The sequence below is a fragment of the Myxocyprinus asiaticus genome, chromosome 3 (genome assembly GCF_019703515.2).
Source record: "Myxocyprinus asiaticus isolate MX2 ecotype Aquarium Trade chromosome 3, UBuf_Myxa_2, whole genome shotgun sequence".
Classification (NCBI taxonomy): domain Eukaryota; kingdom Metazoa; phylum Chordata; class Actinopteri; order Cypriniformes; family Catostomidae; genus Myxocyprinus; species Myxocyprinus asiaticus.
Window position 1 is genome coordinate 58,138,965 of NC_059346.1, and position 17,881 is coordinate 58,156,845.

Below are 17,881 nucleotides of genomic sequence, written 5' to 3' on the forward strand. Positions count from 1 at the left end.
TTAAACCACTTTTGAGAACTACTGCTTTAGATAGTTTATAATACATTTAATTTTAGTGACCATAATGGGAATATTTGGATTAACACTGAAGTAAACTGGGAATTGTAAACAAGGTATAGCTTTTTGTTCTACTTTGTTTGTTCTCAGCATCACCTAATTTTTCATCCATAAATCCAGACAGCAAAGAAAATGAGTGACAAGGGAAACAGGAAGTTCTCTCCGCGATACAGAAGGCAGAAGGAGGCGGATGAAGCAGAGAGCTGGAGGAGCCCGTCCGGACGAGAGAATGTGAGATATGAGCACAGCTACAGTCCTATATCCGACGGTCGAGCTTGTGACAGTGATGGGAAAAGAAGATTTAAAGCCTCATTGTCATACAGCTCTCCTGAAGGAAAAGCCCTCAGACAGAGTCCGTCTCACAAAGACCGAAGTCAGAGGGGCTCACCTGCCGACCACAAGAACTGGAGACAGCGACCACGAGATGGACAGAAACAAGACATGCTTGGTAAAACAAATAGAGAAAGTATGACGATGTGAGGAGATCGTGATGTTAAAAACGTAGCTAAAATCTGTCTGTCGATCTATCAGATAGCATGCAGAGTTGGAGGGAGAGGAGCAGAATCGTGTCAATTGAAAGGTGCCTCACGAGACGGGATGTTTCACAGCTCTGTTTGGAAGTAGATGGCAGTGATTGTGACAGTTTTGTTCAGAACAGAGAGGTAAGGAAATTATGGACTAACCGGTTAAACATTTTAAAACTCAAACTGGGCAAAATGCAAAGAGATTCATGCCATGCTGAAAGGAATATTCCGAGTTCAATACACGTTAAGCTCAGTTGACAGCATTTGTGGCATAATGTTGATTACCACAAAAATGTATTTCAACCCGTCCCTCTTTTCAATGTTAATCAAGGTTACAGTGAGGCACTTAGAATGGAAGTGAATGGGGAATTTGGAAGTGAAATCTGTAAATGTTAAAATACTCACTGTTTAAAAAGTATAGCCAGCAGACATAAACAATTTGCATGTTAGTGTGATAAAATCGCCTACTAGTTTTGGGCTCATAACTCAAATTTCTATGTTCCTTGAACTTATTTTTATCACATATCCATAGACTTAAGATTTTAAGTGTTAACTCAAACTATTGAGTACAAAACTGAGGCTATGGGGAATATCCGTAATGTCTTGCGCTTGAATTAATTAATTATGTTTCCTTGGTCAAAGGGAACTTATGGAGACCTTGCTTTTCTGTATTCAAGTTTGTCGACATTGGTCCTTTTTAGATGAAAACATGTGATAACTGACATGCATAATTTACCTGTCAAAAGTTTGGACATCTTTGACTGAATTTGTATCTCATAATCTTTTCCCTTTTGATCTCAAGGATCATGCTTAAATGCTTGTAATATAAATTGTGGCTGCATATGAATTTCTTTTTAAAACTAAAATTGTACATTTAAAAAAACAGAAATGGATGACTTGGGCCGTATATTTATAGTGTAGGAAAAGTATATGTATAATTTCCATACTTCCTCAATCCCCTACTTTGTGTTATTTTATAGTTCTGATGACTTCACTATATATATATATTTTTTTTTTTAAATGGTACAGTAATAATAATGAGTGTGTTCACACATTTGACTGGTAGGGTAATACAATTACTATATTTGTTGACATTTTCAGACTTTTTTCTTTTTATGTATTCTGATTAGAAGTCAAGCATCAGTCTCAAGTTTAAGTGTGATAAATGTAAAATATGCTTTGAAGACATCTCATCAGCTCTCAACCACATCAGAGAAAGATCCCACAGAAGGAAAGCCAAGGTGAGAAACCAATCATGACTAAATAACACATAAAAACACAAATTAAAAAATTAGAAAAGTCAAAAATGTTTTCGTTAGTCTGTTGTTTAAAGTCTGATGAAGTCAAAAGGCTACGTCAATATGAACATCTCAAAAATAGACCTTCTCTTTTTGAATGACATACTTGCCAACCAGTCGTATGCATACCCCAGGGAAAGATTTTGTTTTTGCTCTGAGAAACCTATAAAACAGAAATTACGACTTACAAAATATTTGGGCCATCAAAGATTTGAATTACTTTTAAAATGTAATTACTAATACACCGATCAGCCACAACATTAAAACCACCCACCAAAAGAGCGAATTGCATTCTGAGATGATATTCTTCTCATCACAGTTGTACAGAGCGGATTTCTGAGTTACCGTAGACATTGTCAGTTCGAACCAGTCTGGCCATTCTCTGTTGACCTCTCTCATCAACAAGGCATTTCCATCCGCAGAGCTGCCGCTCACTGGATGTTTTTTGTTTTTGGCACCATTCGGAGTAAATTCTAGAGACTGTTGTGTGTGAAAATCCCAGGAGATCAGCAGTTAGAGAAATACTCAAACCAACCCGTCTGACACCAATAATCTTCTGTCTATGTGATTATTTAATCAGCAAATCGTGTGGCAGCAGTGCAGTGTATAAAATCATGCAGATATGGGTCAGGAGCTTCAGTTAATGTTCACATCAACCAACAGAATGGGGGAAAAAATGTGATCTCAGTGATTTCGTCCATGGCATGATTGTTAGTGCCAGACGGGCTGGTTTGAGTATTTCTGTAACTGCTGATCTCCTGGGATTTTCACACACAACAGTCTCTAGAATTTACTCCGAATGGTGCCAAAAACAAAAAAAACATCGAGTGAGCTGCAGTTCTGTGGACGGAAATGCCTTGTTGATGAGAGAGGTCAACAGAGAATGGCCAGACTGGTTCGAACTGACAAAGTCTACAGTAACTCAGATAACCGCTCTGTACAATTGTGGTGAGAAGAATATCATCTCGGAATACTATTCTGAGATGCAGGTTGGCGCTGTTTTGGCAGCACAAGGGTGACCTACACAATATTAGGCAGGTGGTTTTAATGTTGTGGCTGACCGGTGTAGATTAAAATACTAATCAGTTGTGATTAAACAAACCAAAATATTGTGTCTGTAATGTGTACACGTTCATATGTTGTTGTGGGTGATGATGCAAAATGATGTCCAGTAATGTGTTCAAAGAAGCATATTTCTGGTTCGTGTTGATGAAGAGGTACTTGAGTATTATTGAGGGGCTGTGAGGGTATACAAGAATAAAAGGTTGGGAAACTCTGGTCAAGATAAGAGATAGTTACCTGCCGCAGAGTGCTCTGCTTTTCTAAATTGTTTAAATATGTCCTCCCTATACAGGAACTGCAGAAGTTGACACTGCTGTTGAATATACCACCACCTGGAAAAGCACAATGTAATTCTATCAGCTCTGCTATGGAGAGTGTTGTTACTAAATTTGGCTTCAGTGATGAGGATCTGAAACAACGCCAGAATATTCTTACTCTCATTGAGAAAGTCCTTCGACCTGTCCTTCCAGGTATGTAACAGCAAAGCAGTAAATGTAAAACTTTTTGAATGCTTGAATGGGTGGTTCTTCCAATAGTTTTTATTTATTTTGCAGAATGCCAGTTCAGGTTATATGGATCTTCTTGCACCAAGTTTGGTTTCAAGGATTCTGATGTAAACATTGATGTGAAGTTTCCGTCCCATGTGAGTAGAGCGTGCTTATGGGGTATCTATGTATCTATTTGTATATATTTATGTATCTATGTATATATAAATAACTTCAGGCCTATTTAAATGAGTGATTTTTACATATTTACGTGTACAATTTTACATTTAGAATGACAAATATAATGTAAAATATTATTAGCTCAATGATTGGCAGATCGTGGGTGTATGAATCAATCCACTTTTAATGGTTGTTTCTTTATTTTGGACCTAATTGTGTCAGTTGTGAAGAAAGACTGATTAAAATTTGATGTCGACCGATAGTGACATTTGCCGATACCGATAGCTAAGGTGGTGGAAAAGGCAGATAACCGTTTATTAAAATAACAAATATGCATTGAAGTGAGCATAAAAATATGGATGAATATTGTCGATAATGAAAGATTTAGATACAGAAAATTTCCACTTAATTGTTTTTATTTCCCCTCTATAAGCCACTGTTATACTGTAGAACAAAGCAGTTCTGTCTGTAGCCTCCTTCAGCACTGACCACAGTGAAACATGAAGGAATAAAAAACAAAAACTTTCAGCAACTATCGGCATAGATTTTTGTGATAAACCATACTTTCAAAAAGCAACTATCGGCATGATTAATCTCTAAAAACGATATATTGGCCTACCTCTAATTGACCTTTGTAGAGCCGAGGAGGGCGGGGCCGGGCTAGAATGAGACACACCCGGTCCCAATCAGCCTGATGGGGCGCGCGAGGGATAAAGGCGGCCGGGGACGACAGTTCGAGAGAGAGAGAATTACAGACAGCTGTGCTGTGTTTTTAGTTGTGTGTTTTTGGTTGTGTTTTTGGTTAATAAATTATTATTTAAGTTGTCAAGCCAGTTCTCGCCTCCTCCTTTCCTCTAAACCCCCTTACACTGGTGCGAAACCCGGGAAGGAGGAGGGATTCCCGTTGCAGGGTCCTCGACACTGCCGTCCACCCAGGGGAGCGCCGCTGCCGTCCGACGGGGGACGGAGTAGCCCGACCACCCGGACGCGGGGAACGGCCGCCGTCCGCGAGGCGAGTGGGGACGGGACTCCCCGACCGCCTGGAGCGAGGGAGCCGCTGCCGGGGGCGGAGGAGTGCCCTGCCGTCCCCCGGGAACGCGGAGGGGTCGAGAGAAGACCGCCGTCCGCAGGGGGAGGAGGGAAGTGACTCCCCGACCGCCTGGAGTGGTAGGGCCGCTGCCAGGGGCGGAGGAGAGTCCCCATGGGACGTCGGGAAAGCGGAGGGGCGTTCTGTCCGCTGGGGGTCGGAGGTCTGACTCCGGTCCGCCCGGGGAGGAGCGGCTGCAGTCCGCCTGAGAGGGTGGAGTAGTGATCGAGGGCCACGCGACGGCGCATCAGAGAACCGGCTTGACAACTTAAATAATAATTTATTAACCAAAAACACAACCACAAACACACAACTAAAAACACAGCACAGCTGTCTGTAATTCTCTCTCTCTCTCGAACTGTCATCACCGGCCGCCTTTATCCCTCGCGCGCCCCATCAGGCTGATTGGGACCGGGTGTGTCTCATTCCAGCCCGGCCCCGCCCTCCTCGGCTCTACAACCTTTTTTATTTTACTTAATTATAATTAATCTCAGCATATTTATTCAATTACTATAAACTGATATAGAGATCGTAGGGACAGTACATAAAATACTGTGTTCATTCCCATTTTCTCCCCTTATAAAAACACCTGCATTTATGATTCAAGCAAGAATCTACAGTGCCACAGTAAATAGACTACAGGTGCATCTCAATAAATTAGAATGTCATGGAAAAGTTCATTTATTTCAGTAATTCAACTCAAATTGTGAAACTCGTGTATTAAATAAATTCAATGCACACAGACTGAAGTAGTTTAAGTCTTTGGTTCTTTTAATTGTGATGATTTTGCTCACATTTAACAAAAACCCACCAATTCACTATCTCAACAAATTAGAATACATCATAAGACCAATAAAAAAAACATTTTTAGTGAATTGTTGGCCTTCTGGAAAGTATGTTCATTTACTGTATATGTACTCAATACTTGGTAGGGGCTCCTTTTGCTTTAATTACTGCCTCAATTCGGCGTGGCATGGAGGTGATCAGTTTGTGGCGCTGCTGAGGTGGTATGGAAGCCCAGGTTTCTTTGACAGTGGCCTTCAGCTCATCTGCATTTTTTGGTCTCTTGTTTCTCATTTTCCTCTTGACAATACCCCATAGATTCTCTATGGGGTTCAGGTCTGGTGAGTTTGCTGGCCAGTCAAGCACACCAACACCATGGTCATTTAACCAACTTTTGGTGCTTTTGCCAGTGTGGGCAGGTGACAAATCCTGCTGGAAAATGAAATCAGCATCTTTAAAAAGCTGGTCAGCAGAAGGAAGCATGAAGTGCTCCAAAATTTCTTGGTAAACGGGTGCAGTGACTTTGGTTTTCAAAAAACACAATGGACCAACACCAGCAGATGACATTGCACCCCAAATCATCATAGACTGTTGAAACTTAACACTGGACTTCAAGCAACTTGGGCTATGAGCTTCTCCACCCTTCCTCCAGACTCTAGGACCTTGGTTTCCAAATGAAATACAAAACTTGCTCTCATCTGAAAAGAGGACTTTGGACCACTGGGCAACAGTCCAGTTTTTCTTCTCCTTAGCCCAGGTAAGACACCTCTGATGTTGTCTGTGGTTCAGGAGTGGCTTAACAAGAGGAATACGACAACTGTAGCCAAATTCCTTGACATGTCTGTGTGTGGTTGATGCCTTGACCCCAGCCTCAGTCTGTTCCTTGTGAAGTTCACCCAAATTCTTGAATCGATTTTGCTTGACAATCCTCATAAGGCTGCGGTTCTCTCGGTTGGTTGTGCATCTTTTTCTTCCACACTTTTTCCTTCCACTCAACTTTTTGTTTACATGCTTGGATACAGCACTCTGTGCACAGCCAGCTTCTTTGGCAATGAATGTTTGTGGCTTACCCTCCTTGTGAAGGGTGTCAATGATTGTCTTCTGGACAACTGTCAGATCAGCAGTCTTCCCCATGATTGTGTTGCCTAGTGAACCAAACTGAGAGACCATTTTGAAGGCTCAGGAAACCTTTGCAGGTGTTTTGAGTTGATTAGCTGATTGGCATGTCACCATATTCTAATTTTTTGAGATAGTGAATTGGTGGGTTTTTGTTAAATATGAGCCAAAATCATCACAATTAAAAGAACCAAAGACTTAAACTACTTCAGTCTGTGTGCATTTAATTTATTTAATACACGAGTTTCACAATTTGAGTTGAATTACTGAAATAAATGAACTTTTCCACGACATTCTAATTTATTGAGATGCACCTGTATATTTATCATGAACCTTTTTTCCCCCAGCTATTACAGGCATCACATAAAGGAAGTATTTTCATTGTTGCGGCTCATGTTATCTGTGCCTCACTGGAGTTTGACTGTTGTTGGCTCAAACTTGTGATACACAGTCATTTGTCTTTGGCATTTGGCCTTTCCCAAACATCAAATAAAAATGTTGCATTTTTGTCAATGTTTGATTCATAGTTAAAATGTATCATTTGTTTTTGCTGCTGAATTTTGGTGATTTGTAAAAAAGAAAACCAAATCTCTCAATAGTTGCAGCACCCTGATGTTTTCCTCCTAGCTCAAGAGCATCTCTCTAAAAGTGGTAAGTTACTGTTCATTTTTTATTTTTATTTTTTTAATTACAGGTACTTTACAGGTAAATTTTTTTTTTTTTTTTTTTTTGATTAAATATTTTGTTTAATTGGTGCAGACTACTTTTTTTTTTTTTTAAATGTATTTTATTATTTATTATTATTATTATTATTATTATTTAATTCAATTAAATTATGATTATTATGTGTTTATTTTGTGAGGATATTTTTAAAGTATATGAATGAACAGATGATTAGGACCTGTGTGTTTTATTTGGCCATGGTACAAACATGAGGGGTATGGTTTCAGGGATACATTACTATAGAATCTTTTTGAAAATGTAATTTAAAAAAAGTAGAATTTATAAATATGTATATTGAAAGGTATAATCTTTATTTATATATATATATATATATATATATATATATATATATATATATATATATATATATATATATATATATAATTTTTGAAGTATCTTAAAAAAATATTTAATTTATCACAAGAGAATGGAAAGTTTCCTCTACTAGTTTTAACTAGTTGTAATTCCACAGCTCTGTTCATCAGTGTGGAGGGAGACATTCATAAGAGGATGCCTGTTGTTGTTTGCAAAGAGAAATCAAGGTGTGTGCTTCCTCTCCTATTACTCATTTCATATCCATTCAAATCCTATAATTTATAAGCTATCCATTAAGCATATTACTGTATATTGACAAGCCTTTTATACAGTGCATTCAGAAAGTATTCAGACACCATCATTTTTTTCACATTTTGTTATGTTGCAGCCTTATTCTAAAATACTTTTATACTTTATTTTCACATCAATCTACACTCCATGCCCCATAATGACAAAGCAAAAAAATGATATTTTTATACATTTGCAAATTTTATTAAAAACAATAAAATGAAATATCACATTGACATAAGTATTCAGACCCTTAACTCAGTACTTAGTTGAAGCACCTTTGGCAGCGATTACAGCCTCAAGTCTTCTTGGGTATGATGTGACAAGCTTTGCACTCCTGGATTTGGGGATTTTCTGCCATTCTTCCCTGCAGATCCTCTCAAGCTCTGTCAGGTTTGATGGGGACCGTCAGTGGACAGCCATTTTCAGGTCTCTCCAGAGATGTTAGATTGGGTTCAAGTCCGGGGCTCTGGTTGGGCCACTCAAGGACATTCACAGAGTTGTCTCTAAGCCACTCTTGCGTTGTCTTGGCTCTGTGCTTAGGGTCATTATCCTGTTGAAAGGTGAACCTTCAGCCCAGTCTGAGGTCCTGAGTGCTCTGGACCATGTTTTCATTAAGGATATCTCTGTATTTTGCTGCATTCAGCCCTGACCAGTCCCCCAGCCCTGCTGCTGTGAATTTCATTTTTTTATTTTTTATTTTTTTTAAAGCATTTTAGCATAAGACTGCAACATAAAATGTGAAAAAAATGAAGGGGTCTGAATACTTTCTGAATGCACTGTATATTATTATGAATGCTCATTTGTCAATTTAAACTTTGTTGCTGTATTTTTTGTTCTCCAAAGTGGTCTGATATGCAGAGTCAGTGTAGGCAATGAAAGTGCATGCCTGACAACAGCATATCTGGCTGAGCTGGCAAGTCTAGAACCACATCTCATCCCTCTGACTGTATGCTTCAGATACTGGGCCAAGGTAACACTCATTTGTACTACACCATGTGTGTTATTATACGTAGGTTTAAATAAATACTAAATAGTAGGTGTCTCTTTTCTGGTCAGCTCGTTTGCACAAAGGTTGCTCGGGCTGCAGAAATGTCTGGAAATAAAGAAATGTATGCTACTCATAGCATATCGAGTTGAATACCACCCATGTTAAATTGCTTTTTCCCCTCAAAAGTTTTATTTCATGTCTTTTTGTTTTTCTTATCAAGCAAATGCTTAAAGGGGTCATGAAATGCTCTTTTTATATGTTTTTTTTTTTTAAAATCTTCCCTGAGGTACACTGATAATGTTAAGTTTTTTTTTGCACCAAAACAGTCATAATTTAGTAATATATGATCATTTTCCATCCTGTCTCTGGCCCTCTGTCTGAAACATTCGGTTTTGGCCTATGCGCCTCCTTAAAACTTCAACATAATTCCTCTGTTATGATTTGCTAACAGCGTGCAGCCCCTCAAAATCAACCATATTTGAAACACAATCGGAAGAAAATGAACAACCCCACAATATTATAAAACTACATTTCAGGTTTTACACATAACGCACATCCAACACAGTGCATTTGAATATATTAAACTGCTCATCTCAAGCACAACTATTAACACTCAGCACCATAAACTATCAAACAGTCATGACATTTGAAATATTCATGAATTAAATGGTTTACTTACTGCTTTGCATTGGGTCCAAGTGTTGTAGGGTAGTCGTGGAAGTACAGAATGAGGCGTTTTGGCAGCTTGGTTTCAGTAAATGCTTTTATTGCATTGGGGATTAAGTTTTGAGTTCTGAAATTTGCAGTATGTTTTTATAGTAGAAAGAGCTTTTATATGCCAAAATATCAAGGAAAATTGTATTCCTCATGACATGACCCCTTTAACCTAGCAACTCAACATTGTCCAAGAGATATGTTGTTAAAACAGTGATACATGGGTTAAATAGGCAACATTTTATCATGAAACTGTATAAACATTAAAGCTCTAATTTAAAGGGTGTGTGTGTATTTTTATATCTTAAAAATATGTGATATGTTTGTTGTTTATGAATCAGATTTGTGATGTGGACCAGATGGAAGAAGGTGGTCTTCCATCCTATTGCTTTGCACTAATGGTGATCAGTTTCCTGCAACAACGCAAAGAACCTGTCTTACCTTCATACCTCGAGTCTGTGGTGTGTCAGTCAACTTTAATACATAAAGTAATAATAAAATAAAATAAAAAAGTAATGTATATGCAGCTGGTTATTAGCTCAAAATAAATGGTGAGAGGAGTGATGAGGGGGGTTATTTGGTGGTAATGACCAGCTGATTATATATTATCTTTCTTATTACAACATGGCTACTTTCCAGGTAAATTCATACATAGCCAAGAAATATTTCTTTTTTGTTGAAATAATTTTTTTTATGTGAGATGAAAATCAGTGCAGATTTATTTGAGACAACTAACACAGATATGTTTGAAATTATACAATTGCACTGGGACAGTAATACAGTTTAGTAGTCACTACTGTGTAGTGTGCCATGAGTTACCAATCAGAATCAAGTATTTCAGAGAGTTGTTTAACTAACATCAATATGGCCTTTACTCCACCTATGAGATGCAATCTCAAACTAGAAGATTTAGAAAATTGTTAGAAAGGGTCACTAATATTTATTAAGGAATTTTTATAGTAAATGGTTTAGCATTGTGACGGTTTATCCAATAAAAAGTGATATTTAGAATCTTCTCTTGTAACTTTTTGAAGTCACTACAAGGTGACAGAGACTGATGTTGTGCCTGTTTTTTAGGGTCTGTCCTTGAATAAATTGAAGGGTTTCTCTTTAACTGGTGTTGAAAAGGGGTGTGTGCTCTGGGAGTTTGATCAAACCTTCACTGATTCATCTTGTGAAAAAGTTATCAAGAAGGGAAAGGTTAGTATGTTCTTAGATAACTAAGTTTGGTACAGCAAATACCAAAATGCAAATACAGTCAAGCCAAAAATACTACAGTAATTCTACAGTAAGGTTTTTTTTTTTTTTTTTTTTATAACCAATTTCTTCATAATTTTTTTTCTCTCTGTAGGCTCCACTGGTTTTCAAAGACCACAGTCCTTCTGTGCCATTGGGGAAGCTTTGGGTTGAGTTATTACGATATTATTCCCTAGAATTTCAAATACCTGAGAAAGTCATTAGTGTGCGAACCAATGCCGACCTTTGGCGTGATTTTAAAGACTGGCCCAAGAAAAGGATTGCAATAGAAGGTCTGTATCCATAACGTTTCACGATACCATCGTTGAACTGTAGTTCCATTTCATAATGGAACAAATCAAGATGTATCTTTTTCTTTTTAGATCCATTTGCCGTCCAGAGGAATGTGGCTCGGACGTTGCATAGCCAGCTGATTTTTGATTACTTCTTGCATTGTCTCAAAACAACATATAAGTACTTTGCGTCTCCTGCTAAATCCCAAGCAGGCAAAACCAGTTCAAATAGGCAAACCGACAACACTGTACATATCAAGCAACAGTCTAAGAGTGCCACAAATCATGTTGATTCAGCATTGAGGAGGACAAAAGTGGCCTCTGAAGTCTTGGTCAGGAAACATGCGAGATGCAGCTTAGATCATGCTGAACATCTCGAAGACTCCGACTGTCTGATTGAGCTGGAACAGTACGATGAGGAAGAATGTGGCTCTGACATTGACAGTGAGGTATGAAATAAGCATAACAGTCTTTTTGTTTTGACATTTTTATTTCATTTTAATTTCTGTTGCTATTTTATTATCAATTTGTCCTTTTATTTTAGTTTAGATCATTTAGTTTTAGTTTTGTTTGCATTTCCTAGTTTTTCAAATTCCTTATAGCCTTTTTGTTAAGTCATATTACAGAAGTAAAATTGGGAGCGAATGCCATGTCAGGTTTACTCTATGGACATTTAGTTGTTTTCCAGGAAAAATATAATTTTTTTTTAAAAAAAATTACATTGAAAATGCAAAATTGAAATATTGTTGCTTGAGATTCGGGAAATACTGGAGACCCAGTTCTTGCATTCAGCTGTTCCCCTCAGAAATACATAATGTTGAAATTTCTTGACCTTGTAGGCTGAAGACGAGGAAGATGATGATGATGATGACGACGACATAGAGCTTGATGAATCCGGGTGTGATCATTCGGGCGATGAGATCTTCCCCTTTGACCGGGAGATAAGTGATGAGATGGGCTCAGATTCAGACCCAACGGAATACAAACCGCAGACAGAGCTTTCCAAATCTCAATCAACTGTCCAAACACAGTCAGACACTGAAGGCATTCAATATGTCTTTAACAAGCAAGTGTTCAATAATGGCAAGGTAGGTGCAGTGAAAAATGTTTGTGCAGTTTAAGTGTATAATTTGGTCATTCTCACCTCATAGCTGCCTAAAGATGAGGCCAGTAAATGAAAGGGTTGTGGCCCTGTTTGTTCAGAATGGATTTTGAACATTGGGCATTAAATATTGAAACCAGTTACTTTCCAATGGGACACATTAGCTACATTTTCACTATCGGGCCAGGGCCAATAACCTCAGACCTCAAGCCGCGAGACCAAAATTGACGTATATCCACCATCGTGCCAATAGCCCCGAAGCGTTGCCCTAAAACCCACCCTTAATATGCTGCCCTGGTGCTAACTTCATGAAGCTGCTGTTTTGTTTACTAATCTCCACCTTTGACATTGACCCCGCCTCAATCCCCAGTTGGCCTTCTTTGGCCCACAGGTAATCGTGGCCCAAAGGGGCCTGACCTTTGGCCCTAAGGAAGCCCAGAGGAGGCACGATGAAGCCCCCGGAAGTGACATTGGGAACTCAACTAGCCCTGGCATGCACTAGCACACCCCCATCTGGCCCAATAGTGGAAACGTGGCTAATATTGTCTTCCTCAATTGAGCAATTGACAGTTCAAAAAGCTGAATCTTACATTGTCACATTCAAATTTGGGGATATTTTTGGTCTTATTGTAGACACTTGTAAGCTAACGTGAATGAAAATCCAGCTCAGCAGAACCCAATTCTTATCAAGTAATCATGAGCAGCTGTTTTACTTAACAGCAGTCTATACATAATTTACACCTGAATAATGACACTGCAAAATTTTTATAGTCATTGAATTGAAAATGCACAATAAGGAATTAAAATGGGGGAATTGTTATTTATGGTGCATCTAAGTCATGTCAGAATGAACGTATTTACGAGTTAAGCACGCATGAACACCACAACAAAGTCGTAGTTAGCAGTGGGAAATTCTGGATTTTCTTTAAGCCCTGACTTTCCGAGTTGGGGGATTTTCGATCAAAGAATCATGACGGAAACAAATTGGTATTGGAAATAATAGGGGTGTGTGATATGACCAAAATCTGATATCACGTTATGAGAAATGTTATATCACGATAACGATATAAACTCAGCAAAAAAAGAAACGTCCTCTCATTTTCAACTGCTTTTATTTTCAGCAAACTTAACGTGTAAATATTTGTATGAACATAAAAAGATTCAACAACTAAGACATAAACTGGACAAGTTTCACAGACATGTGACTAACAGAAATGGAATAATGTAGGGGGGTTACTACACTAGGTGACCTATATGAGAATGGAGTGTTGAGATCCTTTCAAAATTTGGTTCAACTTTTTGGGATTCCTAGATTCCTAGAAGTATTTACAGCTGCGCCACCTGCTCTGTACTGTTTTTTGGGAGTGGTTTACACCCCCCCCTAAAGCGGCAGATACTCTGGGAGTGGTGATTACTGCTTTTGGAAAAGGTCACGAGGCATCAGTGTATTACTCCCTGCTAATTCAGAGTCTGGGGGACGGAACTTCAACTTCTCTTAAAAGATTATCTAAACCTGGCATTGGAGGAGGGAGTGTGGTCTAGGATTCTAGAAAACGTAAAATCTGCATCTAGAGATGCAAGGGTTCGCCTTATTCAATTTAAGATTTTACATATAGTCTGTTGGACCCCCTCTAGATTGCATAAGCTTGGTCTTAAAGACACACCCACCTGCTGGCAATGTCAATCAGAAGATGGAGACACAACCCATGTCTTTTGGGGATGTGTTAAAATTCAAGAATTTTGGTTGAGGGTCCAGAGTTTTATGGGTGATGTATTAGGTACTCAGATTTCATTTTGCCCCAGACTCTGTATTTTAGGTGATGGGGCGGTCATTGATGTAGGGGATAAGTACATAAAGAATTGGATCCTGGCTGGTGTTATGATAGGCAAACAGGTTATCCTTAGAGGATGGAAGTCAGCTGGAGCCCCCTCGTTTCGTGAGTGGTACGAGGAGATGGGCAGGGTAGCGACTTTGGAGGAGTTGTCATATAGAATGCTAGGCAACATGGATATGTTCATCAGGAGGTGGGGTGGCTATTTGGCCTTTTTGGAGGGCTCTCGGGGAGGGGCAGTGGAGGGAGATGTGTTGTTTTAAATGTGTGTGTTGTAGCCTTTTTGATTTTAAATGTATACTGTTTTATTGTCTTTTTGTGTCTTTGTCAATTACGTTTGACCGCTGGGGGATCTGTTCGTGTTGGGTGGGGGGGGTTAATGTTCGAGAAAAATGGGTTGTAAATAATATTAAAAAAAATATATATATTATTTTTTTTTATTTATTTTTTTTTTATTATTATTATTATTATATTTGTATATGTTATATGGAATCAATAAAACTGTTAATAATAATAAAAAAAATAAATAAAAAAAAACAAAAAAAAAATGGAATAATGTGTCCCTGAACAAAGGGGGAGGGGGGGGCAAAATCAAAAGTAACAGTCAGCATCTGATATGGCCATCAGCTGCATTAAGTACTGCAGTTCATCTCCTCCTCATGGACTGCACCAGATTTGCCAGTTCTTGCTGTGAGATGTTACCCCACTCTTCCAATAAAGCACTTGCAAGTTCCTGGACATTTCTAGGGGTAATGGCCCTAGCCCTCACCCTCCAATCCAACAGGTCCCAGACATGCTCAATGGGATGGCCTTGGCAGAACATTGACATTCCTGTCTTGCAGGAAATCACGCACAGAACAAGCAGTATGGTTGGTGGCATTGTCATGCTGGAGGGTCATATCAGGATGAGCCTGCAGGAAGGGTACCACATGAGGGAGGAGGATGTCTTCCCTGTAACGCACAGCGTTGAGATTGCCTGCAATGACAACAGGCTCAGTCCGATGATGCTGTCACACACTGCCACAGACCATGACGGACCCTCCACCTCCAAATCGATCCCGCTCCAGAGTACAGGCCTCGGTGTAACACTCATTCCTTCGACGATAAATGCGAGTCCGACCATCACCCCTGGTGAAACAAAACCGTGACTCGTCAGTGAAGAGCACTTTTTGCCAGTCCTGTCTGGTACAGCGAAGATGGGGTTTGTGCCCACAGGCAATGTTGTTGCCAGTGATGTCTGGTAAGGACCTGCCTTACAACAGGCTTACAAGCCCTCAGTCCAGCCTCTCGCAGCCTATTGCGGACAGTCTGAGCACTGATGGATGGATTGTGCGTTCCTGGTGTAACTCGGGCAGTTGTTGTTGCCATCCTGTACCTGTCATGCATGTGTGATATTTGGAAGTACTGATCCTGTGCAGGTGTTGTTACACATGGTCTGCCAGTGCGAGGATGATCAGCTGTCCTTTCTCTCTCCCTGTAGTGCTGTCTTAGGCGTCTCACAGTACGGACATTGCAATTTATTGCCCTGGCAACATCTGCAGTCCTCATGCCTCCATGCAGCATGCTTAAGGCATGTTCACGCAGATGAGCAAGGACCTTGGGCATCTTTCTTTTGGTGTTTTTCAGAGTCAGTAGAAAGGTCTCTTTAGTGTCCTAAGTTTTTATAACTGTGACCTTAATTGCCTACTGTCTGTAAGCTGTTAGTGTCTTAATGACCGTTCCACAGGTGCATGTTCATTAATTGTTTATGGTTCTTTGAACAAGCATGGAAAACGTTGTTTAAACCCTTTACAATAAAGATCTGTAAAGTTATTTGAATTTTTACAAAATTATCTTTAAAATACAGTGTCCTGTCCAGTGACATGGATATATTGACATACACAATGTACAAACCTTGCAAATCGCTGTTTTCTGCTCAGTATTGCGTTTTAGGTATGAGCGGTCCCTCCGCCTTCCTCCATTTATCCGACAGAGTGTGTAATGCGTACGTGTTATGTGCTGTACACATTTCTCGTGTGGCAATTTTGCGTTACTGCGATAGAGACAATAATCCAAAATGCATACCGTCTGGCACATTTTTACCGGTTTATCATGTCTACCGATATATCGGCCATCCCTAGGAAATAATTTAGTTTTACTTGTGGATTTCTAACTAGTTGGTGTGCATTTTTGTATTGTTTATAAAGAATAGCGATAGGTTGCCAACAAAAATAAGACTCATGTTGCTGGTTTGAGGCGACTGGCGTGTGCAACAAAACTTCATTTCTAGGGATGCACCGATGTATCAACTGCTGATATTTATCGGTCAATTATTGATCAAGTTAAAACCATCGGAATATCGATAATAAGCATGAAAAGGGCAATATGAAAAACCGATGGTTTATTTAGAATGAATTAGTAAAACACTATGTAAAAACTCTGTGAATTCAAATGCACAATCAAGAAAATTAATAGCCACACTATGTAGAAGTGTTGGCTCTCCTAAGAACATGTAATATTTTGTTCTCACATTAATGCAAGAAAAAAAAAAGAAACAGTGTAAATGGACGTGACAGTTGTGAAAGCGGCATTTAGCTTTAGGCTACGTGATGTGGAAAACATCCAAAATGCTTTGAAACCAGCATACTTTGACTTCTGAGATATCAGTATAGAACATGTAATATTTAGTTCTCACATTAATGCAACCCCCCTCCCCCAGTCTTTGACTTCTGAGATATTGGTATGATATCCAATAATGCTGCATGATTGATTGAATTAAGAGTGAAATTGCAAAATGGCTTTGTGCGATTACTGAACCTTAAAAGGCTGTGTTTTAAACTGCAAAAACAGAAGTATGAAATAACCTTTTTTTCATATCAATCATCATGTTATCCTATTTAGTCATTTTTTAAAATCTTTTTTTATCTTGTATATATCTTTCACTGTGGCTCTCTTTAAAATATTGGTCATGTGTTCAACAGATCCAATGTTCAATGGAAATTATTTGTTTAACAGTGGAAAAAGCTTTTGTTTTTAGATTTTTTTTTTTTTTAAGCTTTCCTAATTAAAACAGTGATCTGATGACCAAATAAGTTGCAAAATATCATTATCAGCTTATGGTTTTTTTTAAAATCGGTATCAGCCAACAAAAATTATATTGGTGCATCCCTATTCATTTGTGGCAGCACGGTAATGATAAAATGGTAACACTTTACAATAGTGTTCCATTTTGTAACATTAGATAATGCATTAAGTATCATGAACTAATAATGAACAATATATTTTTTTACAGCATTTATTAATATTTGTTAATGTTGATAAAAATCAAATTGATCATTGTTAGTTAATATTTGTTTATAGTGCATTAACTAATGTTAGCATATACAACTTTTGATTTTAAAAATGGATTACTATTTGTTGAAATTAAAATGAACCAGGATTAATAAATGCTGTAAAAGTATTGTTCATTGTTAGTTTAACTAATATTACTAACTAATGTGAACAAATGAACCTTATTGTAAAGTGTTATCAATCAAATATATAGATGACGCATCATTTACACTCCTAATGCTTGGCTTTGCTCTTCATTTTGTTAGATTGGTGCTGAAAAAGCTTCTTGTCTTTGTCAGGAAGCGAAAAAGAGAGAGAAAAAAATGAAATAGCATAATGGTTACATTCCGACTAATCACATATGACTTGCGACCTCATGATTACGGACTTTCACAGGTGGACTTGAATGCAGCATTAGGCCTATCGTCCTTGACCAATCAGAGACCAGATCTAGGCTCTTAAGTTCTGGGCTTTTCATGTGTACCT

At 38.6% G+C, this 17,881-nt stretch overlaps 1 protein-coding gene across 2 annotated transcripts in view; it reads left to right on the forward strand.

Annotated features, from left to right (window-relative positions):
* The window catches only part of LOC127431101 (terminal uridylyltransferase 7-like), a 51,482-nt gene that overhangs the window by 3,520 nt on the left and 30,081 nt on the right, over positions 1–17,881 (forward strand). For both annotated transcript variants that reach the window (XM_051681363.1, XM_051681371.1), the window contains exons 2-14: positions 178–505; positions 589–719; positions 1,712–1,822; positions 3,234–3,411; positions 3,496–3,584; positions 7,192–7,243; positions 7,788–7,857; positions 8,765–8,891; positions 9,965–10,084; positions 10,701–10,823; positions 10,975–11,152; positions 11,243–11,601; positions 11,992–12,240. In XM_051681363.1, coding sequence (XP_051537323.1) covers positions 190–505; positions 589–719; positions 1,712–1,822; positions 3,234–3,411; positions 3,496–3,584; positions 7,192–7,243; positions 7,788–7,857; positions 8,765–8,891; positions 9,965–10,084; positions 10,701–10,823; positions 10,975–11,152; positions 11,243–11,601; positions 11,992–12,240 — 2,103 coding nt within the window. In that variant the 5' untranslated portion in view covers positions 178–189. The remainder of the gene's footprint in view (positions 1–177; positions 506–588; positions 720–1,711; positions 1,823–3,233; positions 3,412–3,495; positions 3,585–7,191; positions 7,244–7,787; positions 7,858–8,764; positions 8,892–9,964; positions 10,085–10,700; positions 10,824–10,974; positions 11,153–11,242; positions 11,602–11,991; positions 12,241–17,881) is intronic.